The sequence below is a fragment of the Cornus florida genome, unplaced genomic scaffold (genome assembly GCF_030987335.1).
Source record: "Cornus florida cultivar Cherokee Brave unplaced genomic scaffold, ASM3098733v1 CherokeeBrave_3.0.0_Hap2_Chr07, whole genome shotgun sequence".
In the NCBI taxonomy this organism is placed as follows: domain Eukaryota; kingdom Viridiplantae; phylum Streptophyta; class Magnoliopsida; order Cornales; family Cornaceae; genus Cornus; species Cornus florida.
This window is the reverse complement of record NW_026775577.1, coordinates 68,876,185-68,896,477: the sequence shown is the minus strand read 5'-3', so window position 1 is coordinate 68,896,477 and position 20,293 is coordinate 68,876,185. Positions and strand designations below refer to the sequence as shown.

The window sequence follows — 20,293 nt, the reverse complement described above, 5'->3', positions numbered from 1 at the left end:
ATGTATATTTTGAGACCAACATGTATATTTGTAAATATTTTTCCAAAACAAATCGTGTTAAAATATTGTAATTAAAGGGTTATGGGATTTTAATTATGAAACCTACTTTTATATTTTCAGATAATGTGTGAACAGGGAAATGGACTTTGTGTGTGCATGCTAGGACATGATACATTATTTAAAATGACTTTTGAAACAAGAGATTTTCTTATTATCAGCCTTGGGTATTAAAGTTTTATCTAAAATTTTTGGACAGTATTCCAGGACTCGGTCAGACGTTTCTGAATATGAGTATTTCTTTGTTCTGTTTTATGTTCACAACCTGGATTACGGTCTAGGGTCGTGACAATTACCCTTATTGGATCATTTTACAAAATATATAAAAATAAATAATTTTGTAAAATAGACCGAAAAGGATATTAATGGAAGATACCCCTTTAGTGCAAAAACACCCCTAAAGTTTCAATTTGGTGCAAATAGGTCCCTTTAACAAATTTAAATCTTAAATTGACTAAATTACCCTTACTGAACTATTTTATAAAATATATCAAAATAATTTTTTATTTATTTATAAAATGACCGAAAATGACATTATTGGAGGACGTCGGCAATGGACAAGTAAAGATAAAAATATAAAATAAAAATAAAAGTACAATAGAAAAGTAAAGATAAAAATAGAAAATAAAAAACAAAAATAAAGTGCAAACTAAAGAAAACAAAAAAATTTCAAACTCCGAAAACCAGTGCACACTTGGGATTTATTTATTTAACAGTGTTGGTACAAAAAAAATTAAAATAAAGAAAAAAATTAGTAGAAAAGAGTAAACTGAAATCTTAAAAAATTCGAATCCTTATTCTACAAATTTTCAAAATTTTTTTTAAAAAAACATTGTTTAGAGATATATATAGATAAAAAAAAGTTTCAAAAATATATATATACAAAGTAAAGTGCATATAACACCCCTATACTATTAGATTAGAAGTATATATACCCCCTTGGATATTTTTGGAAGAATAAAAGGACAAAACGGGTATTATAACACTAATTTATGGCAGATGGGATATTTTTGCACAATGTCAAAAAATTAGGAGTATTTTTTGCACACTTTTTCAAATAGAGGGTAAATGTGCTATGTGGAGTATACTTTAAGGGTGTTTTATGCACTTGTCCCATAATTACCCCTGCACAATGTATTTATATAAAAGAAATAGCATAAGATAATCTAATAGAATAACGAAAGTTGTTTTGACTTCTAACAAAAAATTTCAAATATTTAACTTAATGGAAAAAATAGTTTTGAAATACTAAACAATCATTAAATTCAAAAAACAGATTAACAAAAATTTCTAAATATTCAACATAATGGAAAAAATAGTTTTGAAATACTAAACGAACATGAAATTTAAAAAACAGATTACTTCAACAACATAGTTACTATTTTACGAGTTGGCCTGATTTTGAAAAAAAATTGTTCTTTTTGGGATCAAAACGCGCTCATCAAAACTGCTCTTTATATTTTATGGTGGTCTGAACGATTTATAACTGATCTTTTCTGAACTTTGGTCACTCTTTCAAAATAAAGGGTAAGATACACAAAGATGTGTTGCCAAGAGAATGTCATCTACCTGTTATTCCACTGATCCACTGATTCTGATAATAGAACCGCAATAGGAATACAATTGGCTACAAGGGGTTAAAAAAGGAGGGAATTCCAATTATTTTAAATCATATATGGGTTAATACAAAATTAATAAAAATAACGCCATCTTGCCTCCTATGCTAAGTCACACAATCTTTTTTAATGGGTGTCGCTCTCACACTCGGAGTGCAGTGGGTGTCGCTTTCACGTTTTGAGCGCGCTCCCGCTCTCACGTTCCGCGTGCGCTTTAATTCAAATTCTCACTATTTATGACTTAATTCTCACTATTTATGACTTAATTCTGCGGCTTTCACCTTCCCGCTCTCGAATTTGTTCTCGCTCCGCTTTATGTGACTTAGCTCTTATGTCCTAAATTATTGAATAAATAGAGTAAATTAAAAAAAAAAAAAAAAACCAATTATATATATATATATATGTATATATATTTCTTAAAATAATATTATATATATATATATATATCTATCTATCTATGACATAAGAAATGGAGCCCAAAATTATACCCGAGTATGCTGGCCAGTATATTTGCAAATCTATTTCGGCCCAACTCAGCCCTATTTGCACCTTCGTTCCTCACTCTCCGTTGAAAAGAGAACCAATTTGAACTGAATCACAACCCTCTCTCTCTCTCTCTCTCTCTCTCTCTCTGACTCTGTTTCTTCACCCATGGAGAAACAATTCTGGCCATATCCGGCCAAATTGCACGGCCAATTCTCAGCCCTGGTGATTCTCATTGCTCTGTTACTCCTCATTTCAGCCACCGCTGCCACCCCCACGGCATACAGCGTCGCCAGCGGAGTCCTAGACCAAGAACTCCAGAACGCGATCGCAGCTCTGCGATCCAACGGCTACAATCTCTTCTCCAACGCCATTGACACCACCGACCTCCGGTACCAGATCCCCGACGGTGACTTCTTCACCTTCTTCTCTCCCCGCGACCCCAACGTCTTCTCTCTCGACATGGCCTCCGACGCCACCGTCTATATCCAAATCCTCCATTACCACGTCGTGCCTGTCCGCCTCTCCGTCGCCGATCTCCGCAACCTCTCCTCTCCCGGAATCTACGTCGAGACTTTCCTTCCTCACTACAGCCTCTTGATAGATCATTCTCAGCCGCCACCAGACGACGGAGTTTCCAACAATGTCACCGTGGATGGAGATGTTACCGTGGACGGAGTCCGGATCGCACATCCGGATCTTTACATCGGCTCAAGAATCGCCGTCCATGGACTCGACGGAATTCTTGCACCCAGATTCGAGTTTTCCGATTTTTACGGCGAACTAGGGTTTGTGCCGTTACCGCCGATTGGGTCTGGGCAGTATATCTCTCGTAATTCACCTCCGTTTGCTCCGAATGTGGTGATCATGTCAAGATCTACGCCAGAGAGCTCACGGAATTCAAGATTCAGAAACCGCGGGAAAAGGCACGAGGGTCATCATCACACTCATGGAAAACGCAGAGTCCACGGTCACCGGAAAAAGGTCGATAAGGAGGTCGGCGATCGTCAGACTCGACACAGTAAGTTTTCCAAGTTCAATCGTCACCTATCAGATGACTTTTGATATGTAATTGCAGTTGTTGTGACAACAATTCTTGTTAGGTATACGCACAGAGCAATTGACACATAGTCCTTTGATAAACCCATTTTGATCTGATTCGAACTGTATACTGATGAATCAAATTTCTCAATGTATAAATTTCATCAATTTCAACATAACATTTTGGTATAACTTCACATTCCAGAGGAAAGTAAACAAATTGATGCATAACCATTTGATACATAACCATTTGATAAAAGACCTCAGAGAACATATATTGATGCGATATATGTATGCTTCAATTAACACTCACTGAACACTAACAAGACTCGAAACACACAATACTGAGATAGTAGAAGCCAGAGAGACAGTCTTTTATTTTGAAGCAACACATATTTAGGGAACCTAGTTGTGGGACATGGGCATAGTGTGATTAACATTTTGTGGAGGTGGTGGTGGTGGTGCTATAGAGGTGGAGTTGGAGTTGGGTTCCGTGGCATCACAGTAGCCTTGGAGGATATCCCCTTCCTCGGAGGTGAAGCCAAGGGAACCAAGCATGTCAGGCCAGCACTGGTGTTGGATGGTATGGATGGCACTGCAACAGCCCGGGCCAAGATAGGTCTCGCCGTTTAGGAAGAACAGGATGACCTCGCCAGTGCAGGATTGTAGCTCATACAGTGAGTCCCAACACTTGGATGAGCCCTCTTCATCTAATTTGAGTCGAGCCATTAGGGTTGACTTGGTGTTCATTGGTCGTGCCATGACCATGGAGGCAATGAAGCATGTTGCCAAAACTGTCATTATGAGCTTCAGTGAATAACCCATTGTCTTGAGTACCTGTCTTAGAAAGATGGTGTGAATGTGGCAGAACATAGGAGGTGTGTGTTTCATTTATATAGAGAAGGGGTAGGGGATGTCAAGAGACAATGGAATTCAATTGGGTAACCCAAGAGGTTGCACATTTTGTCTAGCTCTTAAGTTGTTAGATGAACAGTTGATGTAACTGAATGTACATGGCTATATGCTAATAACTATTCAATAATTACAGTCTTAAAAAGATATGTTTAATACATGAGTGCCTCTACTTAATTATATGGAAAACCAGTTATTTTGATAAGAAAGGTCTGCATTATATTTGTCACTTGATTGAGCTAGTTGCCCAGTAATGTTTTTTTGTATTAAATATGATTTAGAACTGTAATTGCTCTTTGTTAACTATATTGATATTCGATTAGTGGTCGGACCAATTGGCCAGTACTGGATGGATCACATGAAACCAGTCCTGAAGGATGCTATGAAAAAAGATCTGTTTATTTTGAGCTTTTGTGTATTGGCATTCTCATAGACTCGTGACTGAATGTACATGGCTATGTGCTAATAAAACTATTCACTTATTATAGGTCTACAAAGATTTGTTTAAGTCTAACGAGGAAGCTTTATTTGAGTGCCTAATAAGAAAGTATCTGCATTATAAATCTATCAGTGTGCATTATATTTGTCATTGATTGAGCTAGTTGCTCGGTGATTTTTTTTTTTTTTTTTTTTTTTTTTTTTTTTTTTTTTTTTGTGTGTGTGTTAAATATGATTTAGATCTCTAATTGCTCACTGTTAACTATATTGATATTGGATCTGTGCTGAAGATTGCTCAACTATTTTGGCCTTTGCTCAATCTCAGGCTAAGTTTTACCTCGACTAGTAGCCTTTTTTCTGTTCTTTTTAAATTCTTTTAATCTCTTTTTCTTAGTAAGGTTAGGAAACTCATTACATGAGTATTTTCTTTAAGAAATATCTACAATGGTGATGTTTGAGGCTATTGAGCTTCCTACTTCTTAACTAGAAACTCGTTTGGGCATCATTGGACTAAAAGTTTGGAAAACCTCACTTTTCTTACTCGTATTTGCGAATATGGCTTGCTGCTATTCCGTGATTCTGATCCATTATTAACTACTTCTTCTTCATATATATATATACTTTTAGTTAAATATACGAAACATTTGTCTGCAAAGCATTTTTTATTTTTTTCTCTTTAGTTCTAAATAAGCTCTTCAGATTTCAGTTAAGCTCCAATTATCTCAATTACAGATTCCTCAACAGTTCTTGTTAGGTATACGTACAGAGCAATTGACACGTTAGTCCTTTGATAAACCCATTTTGATCTTGATTTGAACTGCATATACTGATGAATCAAATTTCTCAATGTATGCCATTCCATAAATTTCAACAGAACATTTTGGTATAACTTCACATTCCAGAGGAAAGTAAACAAATTGATGTATAATCATTTGATAAAAAACCTCAGAGAAACACATATTGATGCAATATATATAGGCTTCAATTAACAATCACTGAAGACCAACCAGACTCGAAACACATGACACTGAGATAGTAGAAGCCAGAGAGTCTCTTTTATTTTGATTTCATAAGTAACACATATTTAGGGAACCTAGTTGTGGGACATGGGCATAGTGTGATTAACAGTTCGTGGTGGTGGTGATGGTGCTATAGAGGTAGAGTTAGAGTTGGAGTTGGTTTCTGTGGCGTCGCAGTAGCCTTGCAGGATGTCCCCTTCTTCGGAGGTGAAGCCGAGGGAACCAAGCATGTTAGGCCAGCACTGGTGTTGTATGGTATGGATGGCATGGCAACAGCCCGGGCCAAGATAGGTCTCGCCATTTAGGAAGAACTGGATGACCTCACCAGTGCAGGATTGGAGCTCATACAGAGAGTCCCAACACCAGGATGAGCCCTCTTCGTCTAATTTGAGTCGAGGCATTAGGGTTGATTTGGAGTTCATTGGTCGTGCCATGACCATAGACGCAATGAAGCATGGTGCCAAAACTGTGATAATGAGCTTCAACGAATAACCCATTGTCGTGAGTGCCTGTCTTTGAGAGATGGTGTGAATGTGGCAGCACACAGGAGGCATGTGTTTGTTTATATAGAGAAGGGGCTGTGGCACGTTATGTTTAGGGGATGTCAAGACTCAAGAGGCAATGGAATTCAATTGGGTAACCCAAGAGGTTTGCACATTATGTCTAGCTCGAGTTGTTAGATGAACAGTTGATGTAACTGAATGCACATGGCTATGTGCTAATAATATTATGTTGTTCTTTTTTTTTTTTTTTTTGGCATAAATAACTATTCACTAATTAGTCTTTATAAGATGTGTTTAATTCTAACGAGGAAGCTACATGAGTGCCTGATAAGAAATGGTCTGCATTATAAAACTATGCACTATACTTGTTATTTGATTGAACTAGTTGCTCAGTAATGTTTATTATTATTATTTTTTTGTATTAAATATGATTTAAATCTCTAAATGGTCTTTGTTATCTATATTGATATAGGACTAGTGGTCACGCCAATTGGGAATATGGCTTGTGCTACTCTGTGATTCTATTCCGTTTTTAACTACCTCTTCTTCATATATATATATATATATATTCAGTTTAATATATGAAACATTTGTCTTCAAAGCAATTTTTTTTTAAATTTTTTTCTCTTTAGTTCTAAAATCAGATTCCTCATCAGTTCAGCTCGATCTGATAGTACCTTTGGTCTGATATTAGCTTCCTCGACTGAAGTTCTTAGGCTCGGTTGATCTCCAATGAGCTCAATTACAGTTTGGTTTACAATTGGACTCACATTTGCTTAGCTTAGTCGACTTGCAATTCTAAACACATTCCAAGCTAATTTTCTGATAAGAAATGGTACATACGTTGGTTGCCAAGTTTTATTTATTTATTTATTCCCTTTATCTGGGACCTTGTCCACCAAAGTTCATCAATATTAATTAATCAATTTCAGGGTAAATTATTATTATATTTGTTTTTTTAACTGTCTTGATCTTTGAATTTTTTGGTCCTGACTTGCTATTTGCCATTTTATGACCATATTTTGGCCACATTAATGAAAATATTATCCTGCTTTGGCACATAGAGATTTAACCAAATTTCATACTTAGCCATTCATATCCACAAATAACACATTGGAAGAAAAATTTCAACACACTGATTAGATTAGTGACCAATAGGCCTGTGGCCTAGCGGTATAAGGCTTTTACTTCCTAAAAGGAGATCAGGGATTCGAACCTCAGTGGAGGCAGTGTATGTGAGTTCCAACTAGGAAAAAAAAAAAAAAAAAAACAATAAAAAAGACTAGTGAAAAACTCCAGAACAGACATAATTTAACCTAAACTGATGAGACTAAAAATATTAGAGGACCAAACAATCCCATACTAAACCATCTCCATCAAATTTGCCATAGACACAGGTTGTGCAGAAGGGCTTGGAGCAGGAGCAGAGGATGATGATTCATCACAGTATTCTTTTAGTATGTGGCCTTCTTCGGCTGTGAAACCGAGGGAAGTCATCATATCTGAGCAGCAGTGATGGGTGATCATCGTTTGGATGGCTTGACAACAGGTCGGACTGATATCAGTTTGGCTGTTAACGAAGTAGAGAACAATTTCATTGGAGCACGATCTTATCTCTATGAGCGCGTTCAAGCAGTAGTCATCTGATCCTCGACTGCTCTTCAGTCTGGCCGTGACGTTGAATCCGGGTGGTACTGGGAGCTGCGCGTTTGCCGGGAAGAAGCATGTGGTTGTTAGCAAGAAAACAACACATCTGAGAGCCATAGTATAATATGATTGTTTTAATTAGAGATAAACTACACACACAGAGAGAGGTTAAGTTGCAGGTAGGAAATGAATTTATAGAGTGGTGAAGGAGGAGAGTGAGGACTATTACTAAAGATGAATTGCAATGGAATTTATGCATAATCCAGAGGGCATATGAAAAGATGGGTTCCAAAATTGTCATTGCCTCTGTATTAATTTTACCATGAAATTTACTCACCATAAAACAAGATGAGGAAGGGATTGTGTGCATTATGTTATATTTGAGATACCCAAAAATAAAAAATTAATAATAAAAATAAAAACACACACACACAAATGCACTTATACTTGGGTGGATTCCCCAAAACTAGTATTCAGAATTTTGTTGCCACGAATAACAAATGAGAATAGAAGTGGTAGTTTCTCACCTTACTAAGAAAGTGCGTTTAATTTTAAAAAGAGTATTGAGTGGTGTTTGGTGAAAAAATAATCGCGCTTTTAGGCGTTTAATTTTAAAAAGAGTATTGAGTGGTGTTTGGTGAAAAAATAATCGCGCTTTTAAGAATTACAGGTTTAATAAAAGAGTTAATTTCATTGACATCCATTAAAGTTTAGACAAATCTTACAGATCACTCACATTACAAACGTTATTTCGTCTTTCATTTACACTCCAACGGTTACCTACAAATGATACCATATAAAATGACTTAAATTCCCTTTGACTTTTTAAAAATGACTCTTTAACCTTAAAGAATTAGATAAACAAACTAAAATATCTTTAAATACTTTGTAAATATTTATATTATGTCGCCTCTTCTCCTCTCTCGCCACCACATTCTAGTGATCATGATGATGGCAATGCTGTCAAATGAGAAATTACGTTTGGGTAATGCACACATTTATTACTGTATAGGTAATATAGTAAAATTAATAATAAAAGTATTTTAAATAATACTGTTACCAAACAATTTTAAAAGTGTTTTAAATATAAAAAGTGTTTTATATAATGCATCATAAAAGCACTTTTAACAATCAAACGGGCTCCGGAGAAGATAGAGGGTCCTATAAAATAGGCAAGTGAATTTCTTGTGAAGCTAAAATCAAATAAATAAATAATACCCCCCTATAATATATCATTATTATATTTATATTGCATATATTATACATGTATAATATCGATTAAACGATATTTAATAAAGATTCATGAACCCTCCTTATCAATTATTTTTGTTAGATTATGTTAAAAGGAAAAATATCTAAAATAAACTAAAGCTAGTGTTTATTTTGGGTATTTATATGTTCATCTCCGTCGACGAGTCTTTAGAGACCAGGAAGAAGGAAAAACTAAAGTGTTTTCTTTTTTTAGAAAATGATTCTTGCATCTAATAATTGCAGTGAATTGTTAGACTTACTTTTTTAATTAGTCAATTATGCAACAAATAAGGAAGTGAAATTTGGTATAAATAGCCAATTAAACATTATTCTGTTAGGCAATTCACTGCAACGTCGAGAGAGTAAATGGAGAGGATTTTTTCCTTTTTTTCCAAGTGTATGTATCACTACTCCTTTTTTTTCGGTAATTATGTAATAAAACTTAAAAATATATAGGTGTACTTGGTGCATACCCCAAGGGCCAACGTATCAACAGCCAAACAAGCCCAAAAGGCAAATAACAAAAAGGGTAAAGTGCAATAAACTCCCTCCAACTATAACCTAAGTGCAACTAACCCCCTCAACTACAAATAACCCCTCTCAACTATGGTCTTGGTGTAGTCTTAGGACAAAGAAGGTTATTCCGGTCATTTCATATCACCGAAAATTAGAAAAGTCCATTTTACCCCTCACCAAACCACAAAGTAAAGACACACAGAGAGAGAAAGAAGGGACCAGAGAGAGAGAAAAGGTACACCGATGGTAGCACTGGAGGAGGAGAGGCATCGGGCTTGTTGGGTTCAAGAATATATGTGTGAGGATGAGGCGATGATGGTGGTGGCAGGAGTAGGCAGAGGGTTTATGGTTTCAATTGGGTTTGACGGCGTGTGGTGAGGTTGGGTATGAATTATTTCCAAGGGTTGTATCGGGTTTGACCGAGCACATAATCGGGCAATACGAACATCATCTTCTTCGTTTTCAATCTGAGATTGACGGTGGTAGAGGGTTTGACGACTTGTGGTGTGTGGTTCGACTGAGCAAATCGTCGGTCAATGAGAAGACCGAGCATGTCGTCAGTCGATGTTCTCGTCGGTCCGTCACCGCCGCTGCACCACTCGCCGTCCATCACATCTGACATCATCCAAAGTCCAAATCGTTGAGCCGTCTCCATCCTCTCCACCAACCAACATCATCCAAAACCTCAAACGAATGATTTGGGGTTCGGATTTCTTTCTGTTTGCTTTACCAATGTGTAGCTGACAATTGGGTACAAAAGCTTTTACGATTTAATCATTGTTCTGAAACTCATCGGTTGGATGATGCCACCGTTGCTGGGTAGGCAATGGCAATCTCCGTGGAAACCCCTTCAACTACTCAGATCGTTTCAGTTCTGATGTCGGAGGGTCAATCATGAGCATTAAATGTGTTATATCTATATATATATAAACACCGTTCCCACTCTGCGCTCTTGTTCTTCGGCAGCCAATGATATCGCCGACTAATCAAATCTCTAGCTGGTGATAAGAGGGGAAAGGTAGTGAATTGTAGATGTGTGCGTGTGAGAGAGGGAGATATTTTACTGTTGAGATGGTGTTAGGTTGTTGTAGGTGGCGGTCATGGACTTATGGAGATTTGTATGTGTTCTTGCTTGATTGGGTCGAATTGCAGATTGACACTAAATATTGTAGGTGATGGTCATCAAATTTTTGTCCCAATTGTGATTTTGGGTCTCAAAGTGTAGGTTAGAGTTGATCTTTGATTCAGTGTGGTAGTGGAGAGGAAATTGGCGTCTTCAACAGCGTGGTGGTGGAGAGGAAATCGGCATCTTCATCAGATTGATGTATGAATTTTTACCATTGTTACTGACGTTAGGACATATTTAGTAGGAATCACTACAACAAATTTGGTCTTTGGCGACAATAGAGTTTGTCGCTAAAAGTCCATATTTTGTCGCTAAAATATTATCGCAACAAAAAAAATTTTGTCACCAGGTTGTCACTAGAAGCCGATAACAATATGTTTTTCGTGACAAATTATGATTTGTCGCTAAAGGTATGATATATTGTGACAAATTACTTTCGTCACAAAATGAGTAAAAATTGCGATAAAACATTTGTTGTAAAATATTCAAAAATTGTCGCCTTATACCCCCTAAGACTTATGAAATTTGTCACTATTCATCATTATTTTGTGACGAAAAGAATTTTTGTCACTATTTGTGTACTCTTTTGTGATAAAAATTGTCGCTATAAATTGCTTTATTGTGACAAAATGTTTGGTCGCAATAAAAATACCATGTTGCGACAAAAATATTATCGCTATAAGCTACTTTATTATGACAAAATGTTTGTCGCAATAAATATACCATGTTGTGAAAAAAATATTTTCGTTATAAGCTGCTTTATTATGACAAAATGTTTTGTTGCAATAAACATATTATGTGGCGACAAAAATATTGTCGTTATAAGCTCCTTTATTGTGACAAAATGTTTTGTCGCAATAAACATATCATGTTACAACAAAAATATTGTCCCTATAAGTTATTTTATTCTGACAAAATGTCACAATATATGTTCTATATTGTGACAAAATTATTGTCACTATAAGCTATTTTATTGTGACAAAGTATTTTATCAAAATAAATGTGCCAAATTGCAACAAAAGTATTGTCACTATAAGCTATTTTATTGTAACAAAATCTTTTGTCACAATATATTTAACATGTTGCGACAAAATTATTGTCACTATAAGCTATTTTGTTGTGACAAAATAACATGTCCTGCAACAAATACAATAATATAATTTTGTTTTCATCTATTTGAAGCATAAAATTTGAAACCTGTAACTTAAATTAAAATATTAATAAACTAAACAATCTAAACTAAAATCCAAGCATCTCACTCAAAATCAATATATTTGATAATCAATCATAGAATATAAAACACATTCCATTAAGAATTTAGATATTAAAATGTACAAATCATCCAAAATCTAAAATGATAATTCCAGCACATATCAAAATGCTAATATCCAAATCCAATATTACACAACTAATCATATTAGCATATCAAAATTAAAAAAAAAAATCTAAGATCCGAATTCAAAAGGGGAGCCAAATTGCAATCAATGTGAAACCTGCAAACTAAAATAAAATAAATTAGAAGAAAAAAAATTGAGATTAGAATTTCAAGACTGAAATAAATTTTTTAAAGAGTATTTTAGAAAACTTTATATGCGGGTGAGAACAAGACATTTCTTTGGAATTAAGTGACTTGGCTTTTCTTATTATACTAAGCAATTTACACACACACACACAACTTAGTATGATGTATTCAATTTGATAACATATAGACAAATGAAGAGTTGAACAACGAGACTGTATAGTGTGTATAAGAAATTTTGGCTACCAAATTTATTGCTAATGCGTATTCTGTGCAAAATTAACTGCTATGCAGGTCAATAATGCAGGAATTAGGGTTATTATAATCTGCGTTGGAGTTATCATGAAATTAAGAAATTTACACGTGTTCTTTGTTTCTTTAGTATGACCCATGCTTTCTGATTAAACTATGTCAAATTGGTTATACAGGAGAAAGTATTAGCAACATTACAGGAAATGGAAATTAAAGAGTATACATATAGCATTCAAGATTTCAATCAAATACAACAAGACATTCTGGAACTATCCACCTAAAAGATAAAATACCATCACTTTTTCAAACTTTTAAGTTTTTGCAACCCCTCTCCGAACTGAAGCTGAGCTTCTGTTTCATCCTCCGTTACGAGTCTTATGACAGAATTCCAGCAACAATGTAACAAGTTCTAAAAAATCCTAAACGCCTATAAGAAAAAGTGAAATACAAGCAATACCTGTATTTAACCAGTTCTTCAAACAGATGAATACATTGATCTTTATCAAGAAATCCAAGGTTCTGTTGCTTCAAAAGGAAAAGCCCCATATGTAAATGCAACAAAAAAAACAGTTATAACCCTTACAAGAAATTAAATATTAAACAAAACCATTGCAGTTATAGTGAAAGAATAAGTAAATGAACTGAATTTTTAAATGAAAATAATAATGATTTTGCAAGTACACACTTATCAAATAAAAATAAAAAATTGATTTTGCAAGTATAGAAGACTGAAACTGACTTGAGGCATGTAGATAATTACTTTTCTCTAATTAAAAAAGCATGTATTATTTGCACTATCTATATTTAAATGGATTAGCAGTGGGCGTGCTATATCACTTGATGAGTTGATATGTCTATGCACAAAATGCATTAGATGCATGTTACGTATATGGTTTATGCAGTTCAGCACAAGCTAGTGTTTTGATGGTGTTTGTAAGTTGACGCAACCAATATAAAAAGGTATCAAGATGTTTTACCTTTTAAATTTGGTTTACAAAGAAACAAATGATATTCCTTGATTCAAATGCCTTGTTGATTCTTATTATTTCACACTTTATGGAAGATTCAAAACCAAGTCTTCTATCAGCCTTTTGTTTTTCTTTTATATTTTTTTGGCTCTGAACCGGCCGTTTGTTGTTTCCTATTCTTCCTACAATATATCCATTTTAACGTGAGTAGAAATAAAATTTTCTTCTTCTTCAGAAGCATCTTTAAGCTTAATCCAGCTACCTTCTTTCTTATTCAATACCTTACCTCAACTAGAAGTCTAGAATGCTATCAAATTTAAATTCTTCCTTGTTTTCTTCTGTTTAATTTCAAATACCCTAATTTTTCAAAGATAACTATAAGGACATGAACAGTTAATAATAGCATTCAAGATTTCAAAAATTCACAATAGACTGAGAGTATCTTTTTGTAATACTTTCCTTTCTTTTCTAGATTCCTAGTTTCCGAATTCCAAAAAATCTTCTTTAAAATGATAAAAACCTTAGCACCCAAAGAAAATATTGAATTTGACTGTTAGTCACTATTTTCATTGAAAAAAAAAAAAAACCCTCCTCAAAAAAGATAAAAAAAAACCTTAGCACTCCAATAAAATATTGAATTTGACTATTATTAAATATTTTTCTATGATACTGATTGAATGTAACCTTTTTTTTTATTTTTTTTTTATTTTTTTATTTTTATTTTTTATCAATAGAGATGACACTCCAAGTCCACATAACAATTAACTTTTCAATGCTTTCATTTTCAATGCTTTCATTATCAACCCCAACATTTATCATATGGCCAAAACCTCAAAGACATTAAGATGAATTTTTTGTATACTTTAAACATGTGTCTAAAGTTTATTAGACAATCACTAGGAACATTGAAGCAATTTTGTTTTTGAATTCTAGTGCAATACATGGATGAAATCACCACCACTGCTTTGTGAAAATACATAAAAACACTCAAAATATAACATTAAAAAATTATTGAAAATCAAACAACTACAAATCCAAACATCATCAAGGTGAAGGAAAAATTGGAAACAAAATCAAACTAAAGAGTCTTGAACCTAAGACCATGTAAACCAATATTTTGAAAACCATTTTAACAATAACTCTAAAACCAAGTTTTTGGAGCAATTGGATTTTAGTACTTTGATTTGAAAAGTTATTTGAGTTCAAGTCTCCATGTTCACATTTATATTCACATTTTAGATATACTTAATTTCTTAGATGACTTAGAACGTTCTCCCCAAAAGGTATTGTAGGTGCCTCCCGAATCCATGCACAATTCTTTGAATTTCAGTCAGCAATATTCTTTGAATTTCGACTAGCAATATTCTTAAAAAGAGAGATAGGGTTAAGGACAACACCCAAAAACAAAAAAAATAAAGATAAATTAGATAACTACCATTAAATATTTCTTACAATTGTTTTAATTTAAGACCAGTTAGTTATTGTGATATTACAATCAGATGTGCCTTTTAAAATTGAAAAAATAAAATTAATGCGGAATAAAAAATTTTAATTATAAAAATTTTTAGTACAAAATAGTTTAATTATTTAAATAGCTTAAATATCATCTAAATATTTTAAAAAGGCCAAAGTTTCATATGTACCATGAATATCATAAAAATCAATCATTGCATAAAAGTAAAATCTTCATCTTTTGTTTTTTCTTTTCCAACAGTTTATTCTACGCAAGTATATATGCAATTGTAAGCAGCTCTTAAGGTAAAAATAGAATCTGGAAGATTTTCTAATAGGATCCTTGGAACAGGCCATCAAGGCCATTCCATTCTTTAATTTGAATCCAACTTCGATCCATCACCTTGCCATAAGTTAAACAGCAGTGTTGTGGTCTTATCATATTCAAGAATGCATAGCCTTTATTCCTGAGGTTAAATGCACGAATGAATGATTAATTATATCAAGAATACAATAATTTAGAATTTTTATGAGAAGAAAAAAAAAAATTCAAGCAACTCAAAAGAAAATAGAAAAAAAAGAAATAATAATAAACAAACAAACAAATAACAAGACTCCTAGATTGAGTAACTCATGATGCATGACTACATAAATCTTCTAATGATGTAAATCAAAGAGCAAAACTCCCAGATTCAAAACCCATTATATCAAATAACAAGATATACAAAAATCAAAAGAAATTGAGTTGTAGAGATGAGAGAAAGAGAGAGAGACCAATCATAGAATCTTGGAATATATGGTTTCTTAAATTTGAAATTGCTCCCAAATAACAAGTTAAATTTGTTTTATGTATGCCTTTTTGTAACCCCAAATGATATAACAAGGCATTTGTATTAATTAAAGTGATGTGCATTTCACTTTAGGCCTGTAAACAGGTATCACTGAATAGTTCCATTGTTTTCATCTAAGCCAAACGTAGAGGTGGTTCCAGTATGAGAAATAAAATGAAACAAAAAAAGGGGCAATTCAAATTCAGGCCATTACGAATTGCACATATTAGCCAAATGTAACTATTAACTAACAATTAGATTTGGGACAGACAAGAATGCTGGACTTATTTTGGGTCTAGATGAAAGGCATTTGCAATGGAGTAACTCACTGGGGGAGCATATAAGTGAAAAAATATAGTACAACACTCAGCTTGTTTTTCTCAAGACTCCAAATTACTTGTGCAATTTTAGTAAACTAAATTTGAACCAAACAGATAGGATCTTTTAAATCAAATCCACTTGGGACTTAAGTCAAAGTGTGTAATTAATGATATGAAAACATTTTCGTTATAGAGAAAAGTTGAAGGCATTGCCTAGCAGTGATGAGTGGGGGCTCTCTCACTTTGAGTCATTTATTTATGTTTGTGTTCATTCAAATTTACATACATTGTTAGATAGTTTACAAATATTTATTCATTTAGTAAATGATGAAAAATTTTTTTAAATCAAAAGTTTGAAAGGGGTGTTATTCTGAACTTTATCCTATTGAACAGTTTGAGTAAGTTGAATTTGTAAAATCAAAACAATAATAGCTTTAAACATAATTTTCATTGGTTAGATTTAAAAGATCTTGTCTATTTGATTTAAAAGATCTTATCTATTTGGTTCATTGTTTATAGATCTTGTAACAAAGGTAACAAACATTAGGAGAATCCGAAAAGTATTTTGACTTAAAGATAAGTTTGGTTTACACCTAGACCAACTCAATTCAAAACTTATTACTCAGCAATTCTTTATACTTCAGCAAATAAACCACAAAGAATCATAGGAATGTGTTACATAGAAGAGATCCATCAGAATAGAAAGTAAATTGATGACTATCCATTAGTCCTCAATCCAGTATCACAATAATATAATTCAAATATTCCATAAATACAAGTTAGTACATTATCCATTAAATTAACAAACTAGAGTGACCATTATTTGCTTCCAATTTTAAAGTTTAGAAACTTCACACGTAAACAAAACTAAACAGTTGGGTTCATCAAGTACTCCCTCAAAAAATTCAAGTCTCTTCCTAAATACTTATTTATTAGCAAATCAAAAATTGTGAAAAAAATATTTGGTAATGGTAGACAGAAATTGTGAAAAAAAAATATTTATTTTTGAGGGATGGCAATGGTAGACAGATTTATATTTGGTAAGATCCTGATATTAGCGAACCAAAAATTTCTTCTCCGAGGCCCGGTGACTCTAATAGATACTCATACACTCAGATAGAAGGAATATTTGGTGAAATTTAATTTTGGAGAGAGGGATTGGAGGCAAATTCTTAGTATTTTTTCCCTGGGTAATATGAAAAAAAAAAAAATGTAGATATGAACAATATAGTACAATGCTATAAGCAAAGGAAAAACATGTCGCCTTAATTAACGGAAGGTTACGGGGGTACTTCAACATTGTAAACAAAAAAGAGTTATTGCACTACTGTTTTAGTCTTATAAACAACAACCATACAAAGAAAAAACAGTTCTCCTATGTGTGTGTGTGTGTCATACTGGTTTATATATACCTTATAAACTATAAAGCAATGAGTTCAGCAGTTTCTATGGAAATATGTTGACCTTCTGTCCCTGTCCCTTTGACCAACTTCAAATCTTTATATGTTAGTACTGTTTCAACTTTGTTTGTATAAATATGTCTCAATATAAATGCTTTTGTTTTGAAAAATTATTGTACAAAACAACAATTTCATTTAAAAAATTTATTTTGGTCCCCAGAAAAACATTTAAGCGTTCCGATGAATGGTAGAAACTTAGAAACTGTTATCTAACATGTTTCCTCGTTATTTTTTTCATTCCCATACCCCCAACTTATTTTTTTATGGTCAAAGGGATTATTGTTGGTTATCAGTGACCAATGAATTCATAATACCCAACTGATCGTTCAAACAAGTGCAAATATACAAGTTCAAGCACATGATAAGAATGACCAAAGCAGCAATCACAACCATTTTCTACATTTGCTTTCAAATTGAATTTAGGAAAAATAATATACCCAAAAAATTTAGAAAATATTTTGAAATACCAACCTTGTAATGAGGAGTCATAAATCGATTGAAGTTGCTTGTGCTTGAAATTCCAAAAACATCTTTGAATCGCCCCTTTACGTAGTTGAATACCCACTGTCAAAAGCTTCGCTTTGCGACCGGTAAAGAGAACATACGACTAGCCTTTGACTCGCTGGTGACCTTAACGGAGACAAGGGTGATTGGGTCTCTCCAAAATTGCCTTGGAATCCCTGTTCATCTTGATGGACACTGATGAGTGCTGAAAAGTGCGCATTTAAACCCCTTAAGATCGAGTATTCTAGGACCTTTATCTATTTTACTTTCTCGTTTTAGACTAATTTCATATTATTACCCTTTTCAGGTGCTTATCCCTAAAATGAGTCAATTCAGCCAAATTAGAGCATGAAAGAAGTAATATCAAGCTGATGGAAGAATTGAGCAAAGTGGAAGCAAAGTGGTGGAAATCAGCAATCTTCGATCGATCAGGAATACTTTCGATCGATCTCACATTGATCGATCTCACCTCACCAAGATGGATCAGTCCCCTTGTCCTTAACCTCAAAGAATTTCCATCTTCGATCGATCCAACTTTCTTCAGATCGATCGAACTTCCTTGATCTTATCCTTACTTACCACTTTTGTCTTTTCCCCAAAAATATCTCAAATTTGTCTTATTCTAAAAAGGCGCCGCCAAGGATTGATCGATCTGGCCTAACTTTGATGGATCTGGCCACAGTTCGATCGATCTCATCTGAATTCGATCGATCGAACCTCCTCAAGTCCGAAATTAAACAGAGTCCAGCTCATTAAAAGATGGCTTGTGGTGCAATCATTAAAGGGACCCTAGTGCACGAGACCTGACCATTGAGTGTAACACTTGAGCTACTTATAAAAGGATTTTGAGCCATTTTTATATCATAACTCATATATCTCAATACATCTCATATCACATATCTTGGAAAGGACGCTAGAGCTTAGAGATACATACACTATTTTTGGGAGTTCTTCTATTCTTCTAGGGTTTCCATTAAGAAGAAAAGCATTTCTACCATGGAGATGATCCTTAAGGATTGGATGACTACATCAATGAGTGGCTAAACATCTTCTTGGGGCTAGAGTTAGCCCTAAACATGCCTTCTAGACCTTAATGCTTTGTATTTTGAGGGGATTTGTGTTGTAATGTTGTCTTGACACTTGATTTATATATGAATCTTGTTCTTAAAATGATTTGTGTTGATTAATACTTCTAATTAATCATTTCATTCTATCCATATGTCTATGTATGCTAAAGTAGATATTCATATGTTTATCTCTTGGTTTTGTAATATTGATGCATATCTATGTGTATTGATGCTAAGAATCTAGAGATTGTCAAGGCATAGTGATTAAATAGAATACTCTTGTGGTTTATTTGATGGTTCATACTCATTTCTTGATGGATTCTGTCTCTACATTAGTTTAATTAGTTTAATTTTAATGTCCTTAGCTTAGAAGTAGTGTAGTTGCTTTACTTTCTTAGATGTGAGGACAATCCATGCTTATTGTTTGATCTTTCATACTTATAAATGCAAGTAGTATAATTCTCTAACTTATTAGTGTGTTGATTGTGAGCTTAAAGGAAGGAATAATGGTTTAGTTTGATATATTGTGCTATTCAGTAGGTTGTCTAGACATTATATACTTAATTAGTCAATCCATGCTTGTTAATTCAATTAATCACACCTCTTTGTATTGCAACACATGTTTCCCCTCATTCATTATACATTGAGTGTCTAAAATGGTAATGTTTAGTGGTGACCTCTAGATCCCAAGACCTCTCTCTCTTGTTCTCTACCATTTTATTTATTTTAGTTGTTTAGTATTGAATTAATTTACATTCTAGTTTAATTAACCAAACAAACAATCTTTTGATCACTCGACCTACCAATCCAACCTTGTTTCTATATTAACATAGCTCCCAATCCCTTGGGACGATCCCTACTCACCCTAGTTATATTAGTAGTTAGAGGTAATAGTGACACTTATAAATTTAAACTTGGCCACACTTTTATTGCAACTTTGTTGGTGCATGCGACAGTACCACACCAGATACAATGGTGATTAGGTTTTTGAGAGAGTGAGAGAACCGCTTTGAGAGTGATACCGAGAGTTAGGAAAACATGGGGAGCCGTCTCAGTAGAAATGAAGTCATAGCCTTAGAATTTCTAAGGAGCGCCATTAAACATTTGGTGGGGGCCGCAAATTAAAATTTCATTTCTAAGTTGCACGGTATAAAATTTGGGGGGGGGGGGGGGGGGGGTGGGCAAATTAAAAATTCTGAATTTTTCATAATGAATTTAGTTTTATAGCTAAATGATTTAATAAAATAAATTTATATATCTAACAACTATGTTTTAGATTATAAATCCGTAGATTACAAACAACAATTAACTA

General features: G+C 33.8%; 4 protein-coding genes across 4 annotated transcripts; 1 reads left to right on the top strand and 3 right to left on the bottom strand.

The window, feature by feature from the left end:
- Window positions 1-2,146: 2,146 nt before the first annotated feature.
- LOC132267285 (uncharacterized) lies at window positions 2,147-3,348 on the top strand. Its single transcript, XM_059768422.1, has one exon. The coding sequence runs from the start codon at window positions 2,325-2,327 to the stop codon at window positions 3,219-3,221; it is 897 nt and encodes a 298-aa protein (XP_059624405.1). The 5' UTR covers window positions 2,147-2,324; the 3' UTR covers window positions 3,222-3,348.
- Window positions 3,349-3,602: 254 nt separating this feature from the next.
- LOC132266288 (egg cell-secreted protein 1.1-like) lies at window positions 3,603-4,044 on the bottom strand. The gene has a single exon (XM_059767140.1). The coding sequence runs from the start codon at window positions 4,020-4,022 to the stop codon at window positions 3,603-3,605; it is 420 nt and encodes a 139-aa protein (XP_059623123.1). The 5' UTR covers window positions 4,023-4,044.
- Window positions 4,045-5,640: 1,596 nt separating this feature from the next.
- Window positions 5,641-6,063, bottom strand: LOC132266287 (egg cell-secreted protein 1.1-like). The gene has a single exon (XM_059767139.1). It carries the CDS (start codon window positions 6,061-6,063, stop codon window positions 5,641-5,643), a length of 423 nt encoding a protein of 140 aa, XP_059623122.1.
- A 1,246-nt stretch (window positions 6,064-7,309) lies between these two features.
- LOC132267686 (egg cell-secreted protein 1.4-like) lies at window positions 7,310-8,101 on the bottom strand. The gene has a single exon (XM_059768805.1). It carries the CDS (start codon window positions 7,831-7,833, stop codon window positions 7,432-7,434), a length of 402 nt encoding a protein of 133 aa, XP_059624788.1. The 5' UTR covers window positions 7,834-8,101; the 3' UTR covers window positions 7,310-7,431.
- Window positions 8,102-20,293: the final 12,192 nt, after the last annotated feature.

Bases quoted from the DNA above. Each gene is read 5' to 3' on its own strand.
- LOC132267285 (XM_059768422.1), top strand. From the start codon at position 2,325: ATGGAGAAACAATTCTGGCCATATCCGGCCAAATTGCACGGCCAATTC.
- LOC132266288 (XM_059767140.1), bottom strand. From the start codon at position 4,022: ATGGGTTATTCACTGAAGCTCATAATGACAGTTTTGGCAACATGCTTC.
- LOC132266287 (XM_059767139.1), bottom strand. From the start codon at position 6,063: ATGGGTTATTCGTTGAAGCTCATTATCACAGTTTTGGCACCATGCTTC.
- LOC132267686 (XM_059768805.1), bottom strand. From the start codon at position 7,833: ATGGCTCTCAGATGTGTTGTTTTCTTGCTAACAACCACATGCTTCTTC.